We start from the raw sequence: 16377 nt of genomic DNA on the forward strand, positions 1-16377 counted from the left end.
AAATAACAGTAAGACAAGGACTAATTATGCTCATGTTCAAGAAGGAGCTACATAATGAAAGTAGCTAGACATGAAAATGACACACTGCACTTCTATAAATTACAAGGATAATTTGAGTACATCATTTTAAAACTTTATTTTAGTCAACATCCTCTAATTTATCCTTATATTTTTACAGATATTTTCCATACTTTCATTTTCCCTCCCTGATACTCAAGAAAATGCAAAATTAAGAGTGACATTTTGTTAAATATTCTCAAATGATTTGCTGAACATACCACTGCTGGTTTTTACTGCTGTTGGAAGTAGATGGATATTCCTGACTGGATATTAAAAACGCAGACAGATGTTAGTTTGCTATACCTTTAACTTTGTTAAGACTCAGGTAATAATTCTGAAGCATTAGAAAATAAATGTGCAGTGATCAGGCAGAATAAATCTATCCCTCCAACTTACAATACTGCACATGGAAACATATCACTGGTCCTGTGAATGCAGCCCACCTTTCCTCACTTGGGTAGCTCCATGAAAGCCCACGACTACTCTTGTGCCAAGTATTCTCTCACCTTGTCACCCATAGAAGCTCCTTTCCAACCTCAGTATTGGGCATTGCCTTCAGGCACAGAGTACATGACTGCACATCACGTACACTTCTACTGAAAACGTGCATAAATCTTCTAAGCACTCCTAATCTACAAAGCAAGAAAGACGATGCTAAAACAGGAGATGAGATGGCCAGAAGGCCAAGTTCATCACGACGATTCTGAGGTCCTCAGGTTGAAAATGCCAAAGAAACGCTACTGTTTTGTGGAGGTTACTTTGGTTGGTTGGATTTTTTTTAAAAACAATTAAAGCAGTGTGGTGTCTGATAGTTTAGGATGGCCAGAATCTATATTCCTTTCAAAACAGATAACATCCGAAGCAGTTTTTCCTTTTCTCCTGCCATCACAGTCTTCATCCCTGTAACAAGGGAGCAGCTGCACCCAAGATGGGCTCTTGTTCTCACTTCACCAGATGACTAATTAATCTTTTCTTTGAGTCTGCTCTGCCACTATAAGCAACTGTGCAATGCAAGGTGGTTGAGAGAAGGACTTATTTTTAGCTGTCAGATAAGACTAACCATCAGACTAATCACTTGCACTTTGGCTGAAACATATGGTGAGCTTCACAGCAAAGTCTGAAAAAAGTGTATGTTGAATTTAAAATATAAAATGTATTTGAGTACCATTTTTAATAACTTTCATATTGTATGATTTCTATGATTTAAAAAGATACCTTTACATATTAGCAAACCATAAATATACAGTGAATTATATCCAACCTTTGATCCATAGAGATACTGCGGCTGTGCATTAGGCTGCTTATCTCGCTGAAACTCCTGAGAAAATGGTAGCACGGTCCGAACAAATCTATAAAAACAAAATAAAGAATTCATTAATTATATTTGGGTTAGTAAGTGTGCGCCTAATGCCCCTTACCCACTATAATACTGTTTCGTCTGTGTATAAAATCAAAGCCAGACGTGTAGGCTTTTAGCCCAAGCTGAGACTGGGGAAGCATGAAGACTGTGCTGCCCAAAAGCCTGGGCACAAATCATGATGTACTTCACCACCTACTGAGACCCTGTTCTCTCAGTGGCCTGCAGTGTCCCAAAATATTCCCCACCTCTACTCCAGCCCAGCAAAGAGAAGCAACTAACCAAGTCGCAATAGCCTTTCACAGAGAGTAAGGAAGTTCCTCATGTTTCCAAAATTAAGTCCTTGAGAACAAACTACAGCTTCAAAGAACAACATGACATTTCTGTTTAATGTTTTGGAGCTTTATTCTCCCCCAAAAGAAACTCACAGCAGGAGAAATACTGTAGGTTAATATCTTTAAACAAAAGTCAGCAGGAAGGGTATAATCCTTCAAAATTTTATCAAAATCCTTTCAAAATTTTATCATACTTCAGTGTGTGCATGTACCAATATAAATCACCCTCAGTGAAGAGCTTTATCTCTGTATATTTTAAGAGGATGACAAGATAACTACAAAGATACTGCAAAGGACAGGATCAAACAGCCCCCTCCAAACTGTGGGCCTCAGAGTCTGAAGAACAGCGTTTGGGCAGAAGCCTGCAGGCATGAGCCCTCTTGAGAGCAAGCAGCACAGACTCACTCCTCTGATGTTGCTTGTTAACTGTGCAGTGTGCCGTCTGCAGCGCTACGGTTTTAGTGCAGAAAGAAGTTATTCAACACCTGCTCCAATTCTGATTCTGCTTGATGTTGCTAAACAAAGCAAAATATTGGTGCGTGTGTTTACAGCTTGGCTGGCTACTTTATTTTTTATCTTGATAAAAAGGATTTCTTCGTAAGTGGTGTAAATTGTATATACACAGGGAATAGGAAAACCAGCTATTTCAGAAGTCTAAATCAAATACTTGTATCAGATCAGGCTTTTCTGAGTGGTAGGTGTGTAAAACAAATGCACCTAGAAAAAGTTTTCAGGAAAGGAAGTTTGCAGTACATTACAATATCATAAGATATAATTGTATCTTGATGTGGTTTTGTTTAAAATATGTTTGACTTGAATCAACACACAAAATAAATGACTCACTAGTACTTTTTTCTTAGAAAAAACATAGACATTCTGTATTTGGCACATCCATTTTCCAGCTGAAAACAAAAACAGCCACGCTAATAAAAAAAGGTTTCACCTAAACATGTATAAATTGCACCATGACGGTTACAATTATTTCCACTGTGTTTTATCTCAGAGTACTCTGAATCATTCCTGTGAGAATCTGTAACTTCAGGGCAAGGCTTTCTGTATTTTTTTAGCCTGACCAAAAATAGGTATATGGACAGCTTCAGCTACTTGTTCATATGTATTTTAGCCTTGTCTTTCCAAAAGTGCTGAAGTCTAGAGAGTGCTTGCATCTAGAGCTTTGGAGGAAGAAAAGATCATTTAAGTGTTCTATTTTTTACTAAAAAAAAACCAAAACAAAACAAAACCAAAAAACCTCTACATTTTCTTAATTTGTTTCCCTCTTTCTCTCTCACTTACATAGCAACTAAAAACTTCCTCTTCAGATTATCTAAAACTGTTCTCTGCACAGATACTTCATTAATCAGTTTACCAGAGATGTTGCAAACATTTGATGTAACTCAAAGTAATCTGCAACATATGACAGTCACAGAGATTACTCTGTTCCCTTTTCTCTCCAAATCCTACTTCTTGTTAAATCGACACTGATTTCCAAGCCCTAAGAAAATCTCTAAAATGAAAGAAATCAAAAGAAACATCATGTCATTTGAGATATGACTGGGTTTCAGCATGCAGATGTACTGGGCGAGAATTGTTTCGTTATCACTAAATTAAAACTCTCGCAAGGAGAAAAGGAGAACAGTGCTTCAGAATATAAATGTGGGTTCAACCCATGACTTGGGAAGGTGTAACTCTTATTCTTTCTCTTTTCAAAATGGTATTATGAATATATTTGAACTATAGTGTTGTTAGTGTCTGGGAGCAAAGCAGACACAGTTTTTTTGGATTGAGAAGAAATCACAGTCTCAGAAATCAAACACCAGAGAAATACTTCTGAGACACAGTCTCTAAGTTTCATTAGTTCTGTACAAAGACAAGTAACTTTTGCGTGTTCCCCAGTGTTCCTCTACATTCCTGGGGCTTTCTCCACCTCTAATGTTTTAGGATAGTAGCAAAATAACCTCAAAGGTTTCTTAAAGACTTGAAGTGAGCACCCGTTTTATACTTTCTTGAGAGACATGGGGGAAAGATGCTAAGAAAGGAAGAAAGAGGTTAAAAAAAAGAAGTAGGAGTAAGAGATACCATTGTTTGGTATCTTACAGCAGGGCTGTGGCTAAGTGTTGAGGATACAAGAGGGAAGAGTGCATCATTCTAGGAGGTATGTAATTAATCTAAATATATCATTCAGATATATGTTAGAGATTTCTTCCCTCAAAACCAAAGGCTACATAGAAACCTTCATAATTCAGCATCATATGCTATTCTTCACACTTTTTCAATGTGTGTGTTTTCTTTTTGACATCCTACTGGTTGGCTTCCTCCTGCTCCTCCTCCAAAAAACGGAAATGTCCCTTTGAAGGACTGAGGCTCTTTGAATATCAATGCTAAAACTAAGCAAATTTTTACTTTTCCTCAGATACTGCTGGACACAGGTTTTGGCACACTCCAAGATAATAAGTTATTTTGATTTTTAATCAGTGTTGATGATCTCACAGCAATTTATCCACTTTAATCAACATGGGTTGTAAGCAAAGTAGATCAAGCAGATGAAAAGCCTGCTGGCTTACCAAAGCTTTGCAGAAATGATTGGTAAAGGACAACATGAGCCCCAAAGTAAGTATTTTAGGGATCAAGTCATTTTATACTGGTGTTTCTGTGATACTTATCACAAAGGAGTTCATAATGAGCACTTTACAAACTAACCTAAATGATCCCATGATTCTAATTATCATAATCTGTTTAAGAAAATAAGGAGAAATCTGAAAGAGACCACTTTGGTCAATGAGCTTGCTGACTTGCTACTGCAGGCACCAGATCAGACAGACAATCTCATTCACAAACTTTCTGATCTTCATCTCAGAAGTAATTGGATATCACAGTCTTCTCTCTCTGCCTCCTCCTATGCAGATAGTGTCCCTCCTCCCTGTCTAATTGGTATGAACACTTAACTTCCAGCTTTCTCAAATTAGCTTGTCCTGTCTACCAGTTCCAAGAGTAGCCCCACACCTCTCTTAGTGAATGCTACATCTAACTCACCCTTCTTCAACATGACTGTCAAATAGAACAGGAGGCTACAAACTGAAGTGTGAGGAAACAGCAGGCAAAACAGAGCATGAAAAAGTAACAGATAGATTTAGATTAGACATAAGGAAGAAATTCTTCACCATGAGGGCGGTGAGGCACTGGGACAGCCTGCCCAGATAAGTTGTGGATGCCCCATCCCTGAAAGCGTTCAAGGCCAGGCTGGATGGGGCTTTGAGCAACCTGGTCTAGTAGAAGATGTCCCTGCCCATGACAGGGGGGTTGGGACTATTAACAGATGATCTTTAAGGTTCCTTCCAAACCAAACCATTCTAAGATTCTGTGATATCCACCATTTCACCAATAATTATATTGCCTTTCCTTTTGGCAGAAAGACTTCATTTTATGTATTTTTTTTTAAGTGGGGGAAGATAAGGTGCTTGTTGTCAAATTTGATGGCGTATTTGATGACAGGCACTCCCCTACTTCACATCAGCCTATGTAGCTGCACCATTTGGCTCTTTGTAGCTGAAAATGGGTATTTTTAACTGCCTGTCAGATCTGCTTGTCAGATTTGCTCCAGCAGTGTCTGAAAGGTCTGAAAATTTTTCTGAACAGTCACTATCACAGAGTATATGCAAGATGTGAAGAAACAGCTGTTCTCTTGTGAGAACAAGTTTCAAAAGCAGGATGAGAGAGACAGAGCTTGCAAAAGGAAGGGGGAGGCAGGCAGGAAGACCAAAAAACAAAAAGCTGGTATTTTTGTTCATTCTGTCACAAATCTGTATCCTCAGAAGAAACATGTCATCCTGCATTTGGAAGAGTGCTATACACATGAATTTTAGAGGAGAATACAGATTTGGATAATGTGTTGATGGAGATGGTGCTACAAGTGTGACTACTGTCTCCAGAAGCTTGTATCATTTCTGTCAAGAAAGCACAGAAAATTCTCAACCCAAATAAACACTGAAGCTATCTCACACTTGCTCCTCTGTTAGCCCTGAACACCAAACATGCTATCATGGAAAGAAAATACCAACCTAGAATTAGTAAAGAAAAGAAGGTAGAAAAAGGAACACTACAGATAGTGGAAAAGGAACAAAGAACAAAAATCTGGAAGGTGTCATTGTGTCATTTGAACCCTCTGCACAGCCCTGGTCCTCCTAACTCCACAAAGATACAGGGGAATAAAAAAGTACAGATGCAAGTGCAAGCATGAAAAATATTCCTGGTGGGGAAAGACCTTCGGCTTGGAAAAACATGCAACTGAGGGCAAACATGAGAGAAGACTCTTAAAAAAATCCTCAAGCAGCAAAGAAAAGACCACAAGCGGGAAATAGCTGTTCATGGTCACCTCTGCTATAAGAACTGGCAGGCAACAGCTTGAGGGCAAACTGAAAGAGATACAGCACACGGTTTCACTGCAGACTCCTCACCACAGCACTTCATGGATGTCCAAAGCTCACATAGCTTTAAAAGAAAAAGGACTGGACAGAGCAATTGGGGAAAAAAGTACCTATAAAGGGTCAGAAATGTACTAACATCCCACCATTTTTGGTTTACAGAAACACCTGATTGTTGCTAAAGGCCAGCATGTTTCCTGGGAGAAAAATCACCACAAGCATCCCTTGGTTTCACACTTGGCCTCGGCTGGCATCAGGACACTGGACTACAGAGGGCTTTGACCTCACCTGCAGTTCATATGCTCACACCATTTTCCAAAAGTCAGTTCTTTCTTTCCTGACAACAGGTGGATTAAAACCACCCTTGGATTTCACTGCTGATGCCCATCTGCAGAGGTCCTCTCACCCATCTCCTCATTCCTTCTCTACAGACTGCTGCGCCCAAGTGCAGACACAGCTGTGCAGCTGGGCCAGCACTAATGAGACCATATTTCAGAAAATCATCAACTGCAATTATTAAATTGCTAAATCTTTTAATAGCAGACTCATTGTTTAATCTCAGTACATTATCAGATATTTAAAAAAAAAAAAATCTTAAAATAATTAAACATGCAATGTGTCTCAATACTTCATGGCCTTAGCCTTTGAATCAAACCTGCAGGATTTCTACACATTTGAACTCTTGTACAGATATCTGAAACGATCATGTTCAAGCACTCTTGGAAAAACAGCTTCAAAAGGCACGGGATACAAGTCAACCTGACCAAGGGCCTATACACCTAGGCTGTTTTCAAATTAATAAAAGGCAAACCACAGGTATTACACACAACTCCTGAGAGCTCCACCTCCAGCCCCTCAGCACTCAGCAACCTCTCTGCCTTTCATCTTGCTTATTTCTCTTTCTTCCATTCTTTCATTGTTAGGTATCTTCCCTTGTTTACACACAGCTTTCATGCAAGGCATCACCTATCAAGAGTCAAGAATTACCCTAGCAGCTCTCACAGAGCTCCTCACTGTGTACTCCTGTATTTTCACACAATCTGTATAACTGAATGCAGAGAGAGCTCATCAATTTAAAGTTCATGCTAACAGCGAGGCAGCAAGAGACATAATGAACATGCTTAAAAAACATAGAAGGGTTAGAAACTCCCCAGCAAAATATCATACAGTATGTGCAACATATACATTAATTCTCTCCTCACTGCTGGTTTTGACTGAAACCAAAGCAATTCTGTGATGAAATTGGTTACATGGTACACATACTGTGTAAGATCTGGTTCCCTTTATTATCTCTTAAATTAATTATCCTGAATCAATTACCCGACAAGTTTAAGGATCAGCCTAACTCAATTCATGCATTCTGTTTTCAAACAGAAAATAACAGTTCTACAGGATCGTGCCAGTGTCCTTTGGTGTTCCACACTTGATTCCCAAGAGCTGTGGCCTGTGGTATTGCAGTCCTTATAGCTAAGATGAACACAGACTGAATTGTTATAGGAGCTACTGAATGTCTTTCATTAAAGCTGACAGGTGAAGGATCAGCATTTGACCAAGAATTTCTTTTGATATTATGCTTCTATGATTCTTAATACATCACACTGAATATTCCAGTATTGACCTCCAAATACATCAACTTCACAGTGGCTTCCTTGGAAACACATTCAACACTCCTGTGCAAACAGATTAATCTAACAGAAGTTTCTTGGCTAAAACTTCACCACAAAAAAAGACCTTTTTTTTTTTTTTTTTTTAAAGACAGAATCTTGGCTCTAAAACGCAACATAACCATCATGGAACATGTCAGACAGGGAAAGCTCTCCAAAGAGACAGTGAAAGATGAGAACAGGTTTCCTCCTCTTCCCACAGCTCAATATTCAATATCACTTTACTGTCACTTCACAGTGCTTTAATCAAAACGTGAGTAAAGTCTAAAAGCAACACAAATCCTAAAAACAGAACACAAATAGGAAGCCCAGAAACGCAGTCCCAAGTACTGCGCCTTCTTCTCATTCAAACTTTAGGTCTTTCCTATTTCCTTTACTCAGTCTTCTGAAAGGCTGCAACTGCAGTTGCAGTGAACACTGAACACTTCCCTTCTCCAGTTAACAATTCTTCACATTAACACACAATTGGGAACATAATTTTATTTCCATCGTCTCACAGTTGAGGATCTTGTTTACCAAAATATCCTCCTGATATGCACTTTGCAGTATTTTTCAGCATATCATAGTTAAGTCATTAAATTGTCAGAACTTGGATGTGGTGGTTACATTTGACTTCTATTGCGTACAAATAACAGGCTTTCATACATCTGACAGTACTTGGTAAAATGACTCATTCCACTTCGTTTCAAGTAAAGTATTAGAAGTAAAAAACACACTAAATGAATGGAGATGGACTTGTCAGCATTTGCTAAGAAAGAAGTTGCAGGAAGGTGTTCAAAAAATTGCTGCAAACAAAAGGCTGCCAAGCTGACCTGTTCGTGGATCCATTGTAGCAGTAGTTCGGAAGAAAATCATAATTGAGTTCCCAAAAGACATGAAGAGTGATTCTTCCATAAGGGGCTGACACGTTGTGATTGGCTTCTCTGAACATGGCATCAAAGCTGTCCAAGGTCATATATCTACTCAGAAGCTTGTGAGTCATTTTGTTTATCTCTATCAAGCCATCCAGTTCCTATAAAAAACAAGAGGAGAGAAAGTAAGCAGCATATTTAACAAAGTGGAGGAACTAAAAGTACATAAAAAAAACTTGACCAAATAGAATTACAAATTAACAACTGACTACCCTCCAGTCTCTAACTTTAATGGTAAGAGCTGAAAAGAATCAGTGCTCTTGGGATCATTTTGTAATTATGTCCCATTAAAACCTTAAGGGCATTCATTAAAATTGGTCCACATTGCAGATGGGTCTCAAAAACAGATCTGTGCCAACTCTTCTTCCAGTGACCAAAAGCTAAAACTCCAACATTTAAATGGAGTCAGACATAGGCCAAGAAGCATCTTCTGCATTTCCCACTTTAAAAACTATCAGTCATTTCTGGTCAGTAGGGCAACTGGTCAACTAAGTTTTGTAGTAGTACTGGTAGGGATAGCATCAAATTTACCATAAATCCTCATGGTTTACTCCAGTGAAGAATGTACTAAGTTGCAATGAAAGACCAGGCCAGACATTTACAAACGTTGTGATGGTATTCACAAAATCACTAGCTGCCTATATAAGCACTGCTTTTCATAATGTTTCTCCTCTTGACAAGAAAATCCTGGCATGGTTTCTGGTATTTTCATAACATAACATTAAACCTAATATAACATCTGAGGTCAGCCACTGAAAACACCAAGCATAAAGAACACCATCTCTTGCTCAAAAAAAACCCCAGGCACTGCTTTTAAAGACTGTTGTGCAAAGACCTAGTGAAGGAATGTCCAGTGGCTTTGTCTGGCATCAAACCACTGGTCATCTTCCCATACAGTGCTGTCAGATTTAATTATTCCATGTGTCAAAGGATTTTCAAACCTGTGACTAACAGTTACTTTGAGGAAAAAGAACCACTATAATTTTAATTACAGTATTGAGTCCAATCTGAGGGAAAAAAATTGGCTCAATCTTCAGGCTACCTTCATTTAATTTATTTAGCTTGAAAACCAGCAGAAATTACTGGTTATTTAAGCTATTAGTATCAGTTTCTCACTGAAGAAACCAAGCAGTTTTCAGCAGAAATTTTGCATAAAACAAAAAAAAAAAAAGGAGGGGGGAAAAAAAAAAGAAGGGTATGGAGGATGGCCCTGCCACTTTCTAACTCAAGAAAGAGTGAGAACCTGTGACCTAAGAAACACATCATCAATGGTTTCTGTTCAACGAGACACTATGAAAATCCTGCATATAACAAAGAAAAACTACATTTCAATAATTCAAAGGTTATAACACCAAGTGCTGGAAAGTCAAGAGGCTCTATGGCCTCAGAATTTTATTTATCTTCAGTAAAGAATGAAAATAAATCAAGGCAGTTAACTGCATGACAAAATCTCACTGGTAAAAAAATTTACTACAGAAACGCCAGTGGCAAACTTCCTTGCATAACTTTTAATTCTTTTTTTATCCCAGCAGAACTGAATGTGTCTGATACATTTCTTGCTGACTGCATATTTACTTGTCAAATTCATGCCGTTTGGAAATAAAATTTGGTTTTTGGCACTTTAATCAGCAAGCTAACTCGAAAAGACACCTCAATATTGCACAGATGCTCTTCTTCCACAGGCACAAGTCAGATCTTGTTCCTCCACATAAAAATTATTTTTGCCACTCTATAAAAACCAAGCTGCCTGGGTAAATAAACTCATTTTGATTCTATCAGGCATAAGGCTGTTTTATTTTGGTCTACAATTTGTCTATAAGCACAGAGAGAAGTGGGCATTAACAGAAATTTTCATCACAAGAATGCTCATTTTCCTTGTTTCCTCATGGTTGCTAGTATCTGCCTTCTCTATGGGTGATGCTTACACTTTACTCCCAAGACCTTTGGTTGCAGCAGATTCATTTTTTTCTGGGCAAGGAAAGAACAAGATCCTCAGTTTCAAGAGGACTGGGACTTGTACAGTCCCATGTAGGGCAACATACTCTCAGAGTTCTGCCTCAGGTCAGGCCAAAGCACTGTTTGAACAGAGCTGCAGGTTAAGACATGAGGAGAAAAAAATCATAGCACATCAGAATTAATAAAGTCCACAATATACTACAATGGCAACAGAGGATTTGTCAGTATAATTTATGATGTAGCTGCAGATGACTAAAAGAATGCCTTCTGTAGGACTTAGCTGCTTCTCAGGTAAAAGGTTTTGTCAATCTAGACTTTGTAAACTAGACGCATTTCAACCATAGCATCATATGATTTCACACTTACAGAAAAATGAAAACAAGACGTAAGAGGGAGAAGTTTTGTTATTCTTATAATAAGACTGCTTAAATTATTTCCTGTTTAGATATGTTTAATTGGGGTTTAGGATAAAACAAGTCTGCCTGTTAGTCATTCAGCCTCTTCTTCCAGGAGTGATTGTACAACTATTTGCTGAGAAAATACCTGAGAAAACTTTTTTGCTTCTGCCCTTAACAAACAAATACAGATTTATAATGGGGAAAAAAAGGCTACATGTCTCTCACTCCCAATGAAAATAAAAGAAATTAAAAAAAAAAACCAACCCAACAAAATGAGACTAGCATCTAGACCTCAACTGCAGTGTTAATGCTCTGGCAAAACTGAACCACAACACTCACCACAATGGAAGTCAAATCCTCACTTTCAAATCGGCCAATTGCCAGTTCCATTGACCTGTACATGGCTGCTGAAATTCGCTGAGTGATCAGTCGGTTCAGGTCTATTGATCTACCAAGAAGCTAAAGAAAAAACTGCTATGAAGTTTTGAACTGAAAGTCAAATTACAAGACAAGCTGTACGAGGACTGTGAGACCTCACAGATTAACAGGCTCTCACATGGCGAATTTGCATTCCAGACACACGGAAACAAAGCAGATGAACAAAATTTACAAACTCATGAACAAATGAGGTACTACAATTTACATCCCAATTCTCACAAAAATAAGTAAAATCACATGTGGCATTTAGACCTAAGTATTGGTATCAGCATTTTATGCTTCCATGAGATTATGCCGACAACATCTTGAAAACTGGTGAATGACATTACTGGGAAGACAACACTACCACACGTGACATTCCTGCTTGGCTTGTGTTAGCTTAACTGCAACAGGCATATGCATTAAAACAGGATCTTTTAAGTTTTTTTTTTTTTCTTAATTTGCTTCTTCATATGACAAAAAGCTGTTCTCAAATGCCAGTTGTGCCACTTGGATGACAGAACATAAAGCACAGAAAGAGTTTTGTATGCCTACATAAATTGACACCACTGCCAAATTGCCAAGCAACTTGAATAGAACAGAATATGAGTTAACTCACCTGAACGTGTCTTTGTTTAAGCAGCGTCTCATAGCGGTTGGACTGCAGCATATGAATGGTCGCCCCTTGGTTCTTGCATTCTGAACGCAATCGTTTATCCAGAAGCACGCTATTAAGAAAGGAAGAAAATGCTTAAAGTATATTAGACAAGCAAAGTAGAGCAGAAGAGCATGAATAAAAGTGCTCACTACTGGAATAGCTACCTGCCGGCCATTGCCTTGTAGTATGCAAATATTTGGTCTGCCAGCTTGTAGACAAATTGGTCAAAACATAGGTTTACCTTGGAGGGGAAAAAAAAAATAAAGTGGATTTAAAGAGACTTGAGATTTAAAGAGAGGAGCTTATCCAAGCCCTCCCACTGATTATCAAACATAATTAAGAAAGCTAACGCATCCAATTCCCAGTACAAGAGAGGATGAGGTTCTTCAGCATTAATGTAAGGTGTTTTGCAGGGGTCTACAGGTTTCCTCACAACATCTCACCCAAACAGTTACCCATTCTTTGGTCTTTCTTCTCAGTCTGTTTATTATTTCCAATTGTTCTGAATCTCTTATAGGAGGTCTTGGCCTTCAGCATAATTTTCACATTCAAGTATGGACAATTTTTCCCCAGTAGTTAAGGTTACTTTACCTCTGCCTCAATCTCATCATAGAGGAACTGCTTCTTAAATTTAGTAAGTGCATAGTGAGCACTGTCATTATAAAGGTCCAAAGAATACAGAACATACCTGAATGAAAAAAAAAAAAAATAAAAGAGTTATATGTCTATAGAAATTATGAGTCTTTAGGATGGTTCAGTCAGGATGCTCCATATCAGTCAATACTGTAATGTGCATGTGGTTCATGCAAACAGGATGTTTTTGTTTTTGTTTGAGTTTATATAAAAAGAATCACACTTTCTCCTCTAGAAGTCTTTTGTTAGTTGAAAAATTTGTATAGGTAAGTTTGCAGCCCGAAACTTGCTTTCTAGATGTAGTTTTCCATCAAAATGGAACTATGCTTTTACCACTGTACATTGTATTTGACATCTCTGAGGAGTAAGGAGAACTCACTCAGGGAACAGCATATATGGCTGGTGCAATGATACTTATATGAAAGGTTTCTTATTTCAATTATTCACTTCAAAAAGAAAATTTTGAGAATCTAGAAGTCAGCAAATGTAAGAGGAAAATTGTATGAAGGTTTAGAATACCTTCTTTGTGACTGCTTGTTAAAACAAATTAAAGCAGTAACATTACAATCTGGAGTGACAATCATTAAGAATAATCATTCAACTGGAGAGCACAAATAGATCTTACTCCATCATTGATGCCTCTCTGGTCTCCAAAATATGGTCCGTCAGAATCCAAGGCATGGACATCTCAATGGGAAACTGGATTCTTCTGCCCATGGTCAGTTCTAAGAAGAATTCCCTGAACCACAGCTGGGACAGATCACAGCATTGCTGCAGGGTTTCTTTCAGAACAAATAAGGAAGAATTACACTTCTTATAGAAATACATTATGAAAAGTACAAGTGTGATTCTGATGATGCAATGTGAAACAAACAAACAAACAAACAAAAAGCAGATGTTGAGTCATTAGAGCTTTACATAGGCCAAATAGGTTAAACAAATGACTTTTTCATAGAGTTCTGAACTCCACGTTGGCCCCCAAAGTGGTGCCTTATTACACAAAAAAGCGTGGAAGTGGACCAGGCTACCAGTTAAACAGAAAAACTATGTACACCAGTAAAGGGGTATTTCTAATTTAATTTCTCAGTTGGGGGCTGAGAAAGCCGTACATGGAACTTGGGAAGCACCAGGAACAGACAAACCTGTACCAGATCCACCAGCACCACCTCTCTTTCTGGAGGACTGAATCACTCCACATTTCCTGTTGATTAGATGGGCAGGCAATGACAGACGGACACATGAAGGAGGGATTAAAACAAAAGGTTTCTAAGGCCGCTGTCAAGCGTGCAGAAGTGTGCTTCCCAGCTCTCCAAAAAACACTGGGCACAAGCCTTCTGTTGTAGAAGGCTTGGGAACCAAAACAAGAATGGACTTTTTACATTAAAATCTTCTGAAGTGCTGTTCCCCAGCAGCGCTATGACTGACATCAACCCTTCTCTGAGGGTAGAGGAGTCCGGAAGCAAAACAAAAATGAAAAACAACACAGCATGGTGATGACAAAGACTAGATACATTCAATGTCAGTAGGTGAATTCTTTAGGACGGCATGTTTCCGATTACAATTAACTGAATAGTAAGAGTAGTGAAATGACATCAAATTTAACACAACAGAGAATTTATTTCCTCTGTACTTAAAACAAACAAACAAAAAAAAAAACAACCAAAGAAACCCAAACCACAAAAACTACTTCCTTTTTTTTTTTTTTAATTTCAGCGTGTTTAGGCTCATCTATCCTTTGTTTATATAAATACGTACATTAAAAAATAGAAAAAGGAGGTAACAATATGAAATTTGACGCATTATAAACAAATGTATAACAAATCAAAATAAAAATCCCACCACAATACTGAATATCACGTCTCAGAGATAGTTTGGACAGGCCAAGGCTTTTGATAAATGAACCAAAGGTTAAGTTGGCTTAGGCAATCGGAAACATTTTCCAGGTCGTGTTAGAGGTGTTAGGACATGCTAAGCTGGACACTGATCATCTACATATCTTACCACTGAAATTTATCAAATGAGTGTAGAAGAAAGACTCGCGGTGGAATTTTTCTATGTCCAATATGGTGGGCCCCTCAAGGCTACTTCTCAAGGTTTTCTTGGAACCACTTTTGTCAGCAATGAGGGACTCTAACATAGTTCTCACCATGTAAAGCTGTATCATTAAAGGAAACAATTGTGGTGGAAAGAGGGTGGGGGGGAAAGGAAAATACACACGGTACATTAGTTGAGCAACACTCGAGAATTACTATCAGTAATCGACTGCTCCCCTTCAAATTGAAAATGGGCACTGTGTGGGTAAAAAAAGCCTTTTGGGCAAGAGGAACAGATGCCACGCTACCCTGCACACCAGCACAAATGCCTGCCCAAGCCAAAGGCACCTCCACTGACACTCAGCAGCAGACCATTTGCAGTGGAACAGTTCACATCACCACAAAAGTAAATTAAAAAAAAAAAAGAAAAAAGTAAGAAGGAAATGTCTTACCACCAAAGTTTAAAAGAGGCGGATAGGTGTAGGACTGCCTCAGAAACTTGTGTGTCACATGCAATAGCTTTTCCAGTCCCAGGGACTTGAGCTGCTTCAACAGCTCGGCAGAGTTCAAGGACTCTGTCATAGTGCGAACCATGTAGAGCTAAAAACCAACAGACAGGGGCAGGCAGGGGAGAGAGAATCCGTTAATAAAAACACACGGGTAAATAAGGAAGGGGAAATAGAAGCAGAGAAAACGTGTTAGTTTGTTAAAAAACAAAAAAAAGCAGCATAGTAAGCATGCGGAGGAGGGCACACAGAAAGGTTTCTTCCTTCAGAATGACCGCTGCGGCCTGGTGCTCCCTCAAGTGAAGGGAAAAGCTCCCGATCGTTTCAGAGGATGCTCAGAGAGCCACAAGCTCCTCAGTGATTTCAAAAGGATTTCCAAGTATTACCAATTCATACACAGCCATTTCAGAACTGCATGAAACTGAGAAAAACCTATCTAAAATTGACATATTTGACCTCCCTTCCTCCTGTCAGCCGAGACAGACAAGTGCGACAGCCCAAGAGCAGAAAAAAAGGCAGAAAGAACCATGTCCCCTAAACAGCTTGTTGCAGCCGGTGAAACAAAGCCATTAAACATCCCGAGCACAGGAGAAGCACATCGGTGGTGACATTAAATTTTCTTGCCCCAAAAAATTAGAAATCAAAACATTTTTTTCCAATTCCCAACCCAAAATCTTCATTAAACCCATTTTAGCACAATTTAAGCAACTTTTTATTACCCAAGATTATTATCCACACACACTCTCTTCCCCACAGATTTTAGGTATTAAAATATAGCATTTACAAACCACAGTTGCCCTCATTTTTTTAATCTAAAGTGCTCATTACCTCATTTTCTCAGATGAGCTATGAATAACAGACCATACGCTCTCCAAACAAATTCATAAATAAAATAAAAAAAAGATAATTACATGGAGTTAACAAGAAGGAGCATCTAGGTATGGGATTTCAATGACTGCCACAGAAAACACACTTTAAGTACCTCTTGTTTTAGCGGCAGCAGCTTAAATAGATATTAGGGAGCAGTTTTA

The 16377-nt window shown here is 38.5% G+C and overlaps 1 protein-coding gene across 2 annotated transcripts in view; it reads right to left on the bottom strand.

The window, feature by feature from the left end:
- Positions 1 to 16377, bottom strand: part of CYFIP1 (cytoplasmic FMR1 interacting protein 1) — a 79571-nt gene that overhangs the window by 27293 nt on the left and 35901 nt on the right. The window contains exons 16-23 of one of the 2 annotated variants that reach the window (XM_080361527.1): positions 14809 to 14962; positions 13433 to 13589; positions 12766 to 12862; positions 12339 to 12415; positions 12136 to 12244; positions 11439 to 11558; positions 8647 to 8846; positions 1322 to 1409 (exon numbers count right to left, since the gene is read on the bottom strand). In XM_080361527.1, the coding sequence (XP_080217653.1) occupies positions 1322 to 1409; positions 8647 to 8846; positions 11439 to 11558; positions 12136 to 12244; positions 12339 to 12415; positions 12766 to 12862; positions 13433 to 13589; positions 14809 to 14962 (1002 nt within the window). Of the gene's footprint in view, positions 1 to 1321; positions 1410 to 8646; positions 8847 to 11438; positions 11559 to 12135; positions 12245 to 12338; positions 12416 to 12765; positions 12863 to 13432; positions 13590 to 14808; positions 14963 to 15292; positions 15802 to 16377 lie in introns of those variants that run through there. The other variant, XM_080361526.1, reaches the window with a different exon arrangement.

Source organism: Nesoenas mayeri (genome assembly GCF_963082525.1).
Source record: "Nesoenas mayeri genome assembly, chromosome: 1".
Taxonomy (NCBI): domain Eukaryota; kingdom Metazoa; phylum Chordata; class Aves; order Columbiformes; family Columbidae; genus Nesoenas; species Nesoenas mayeri.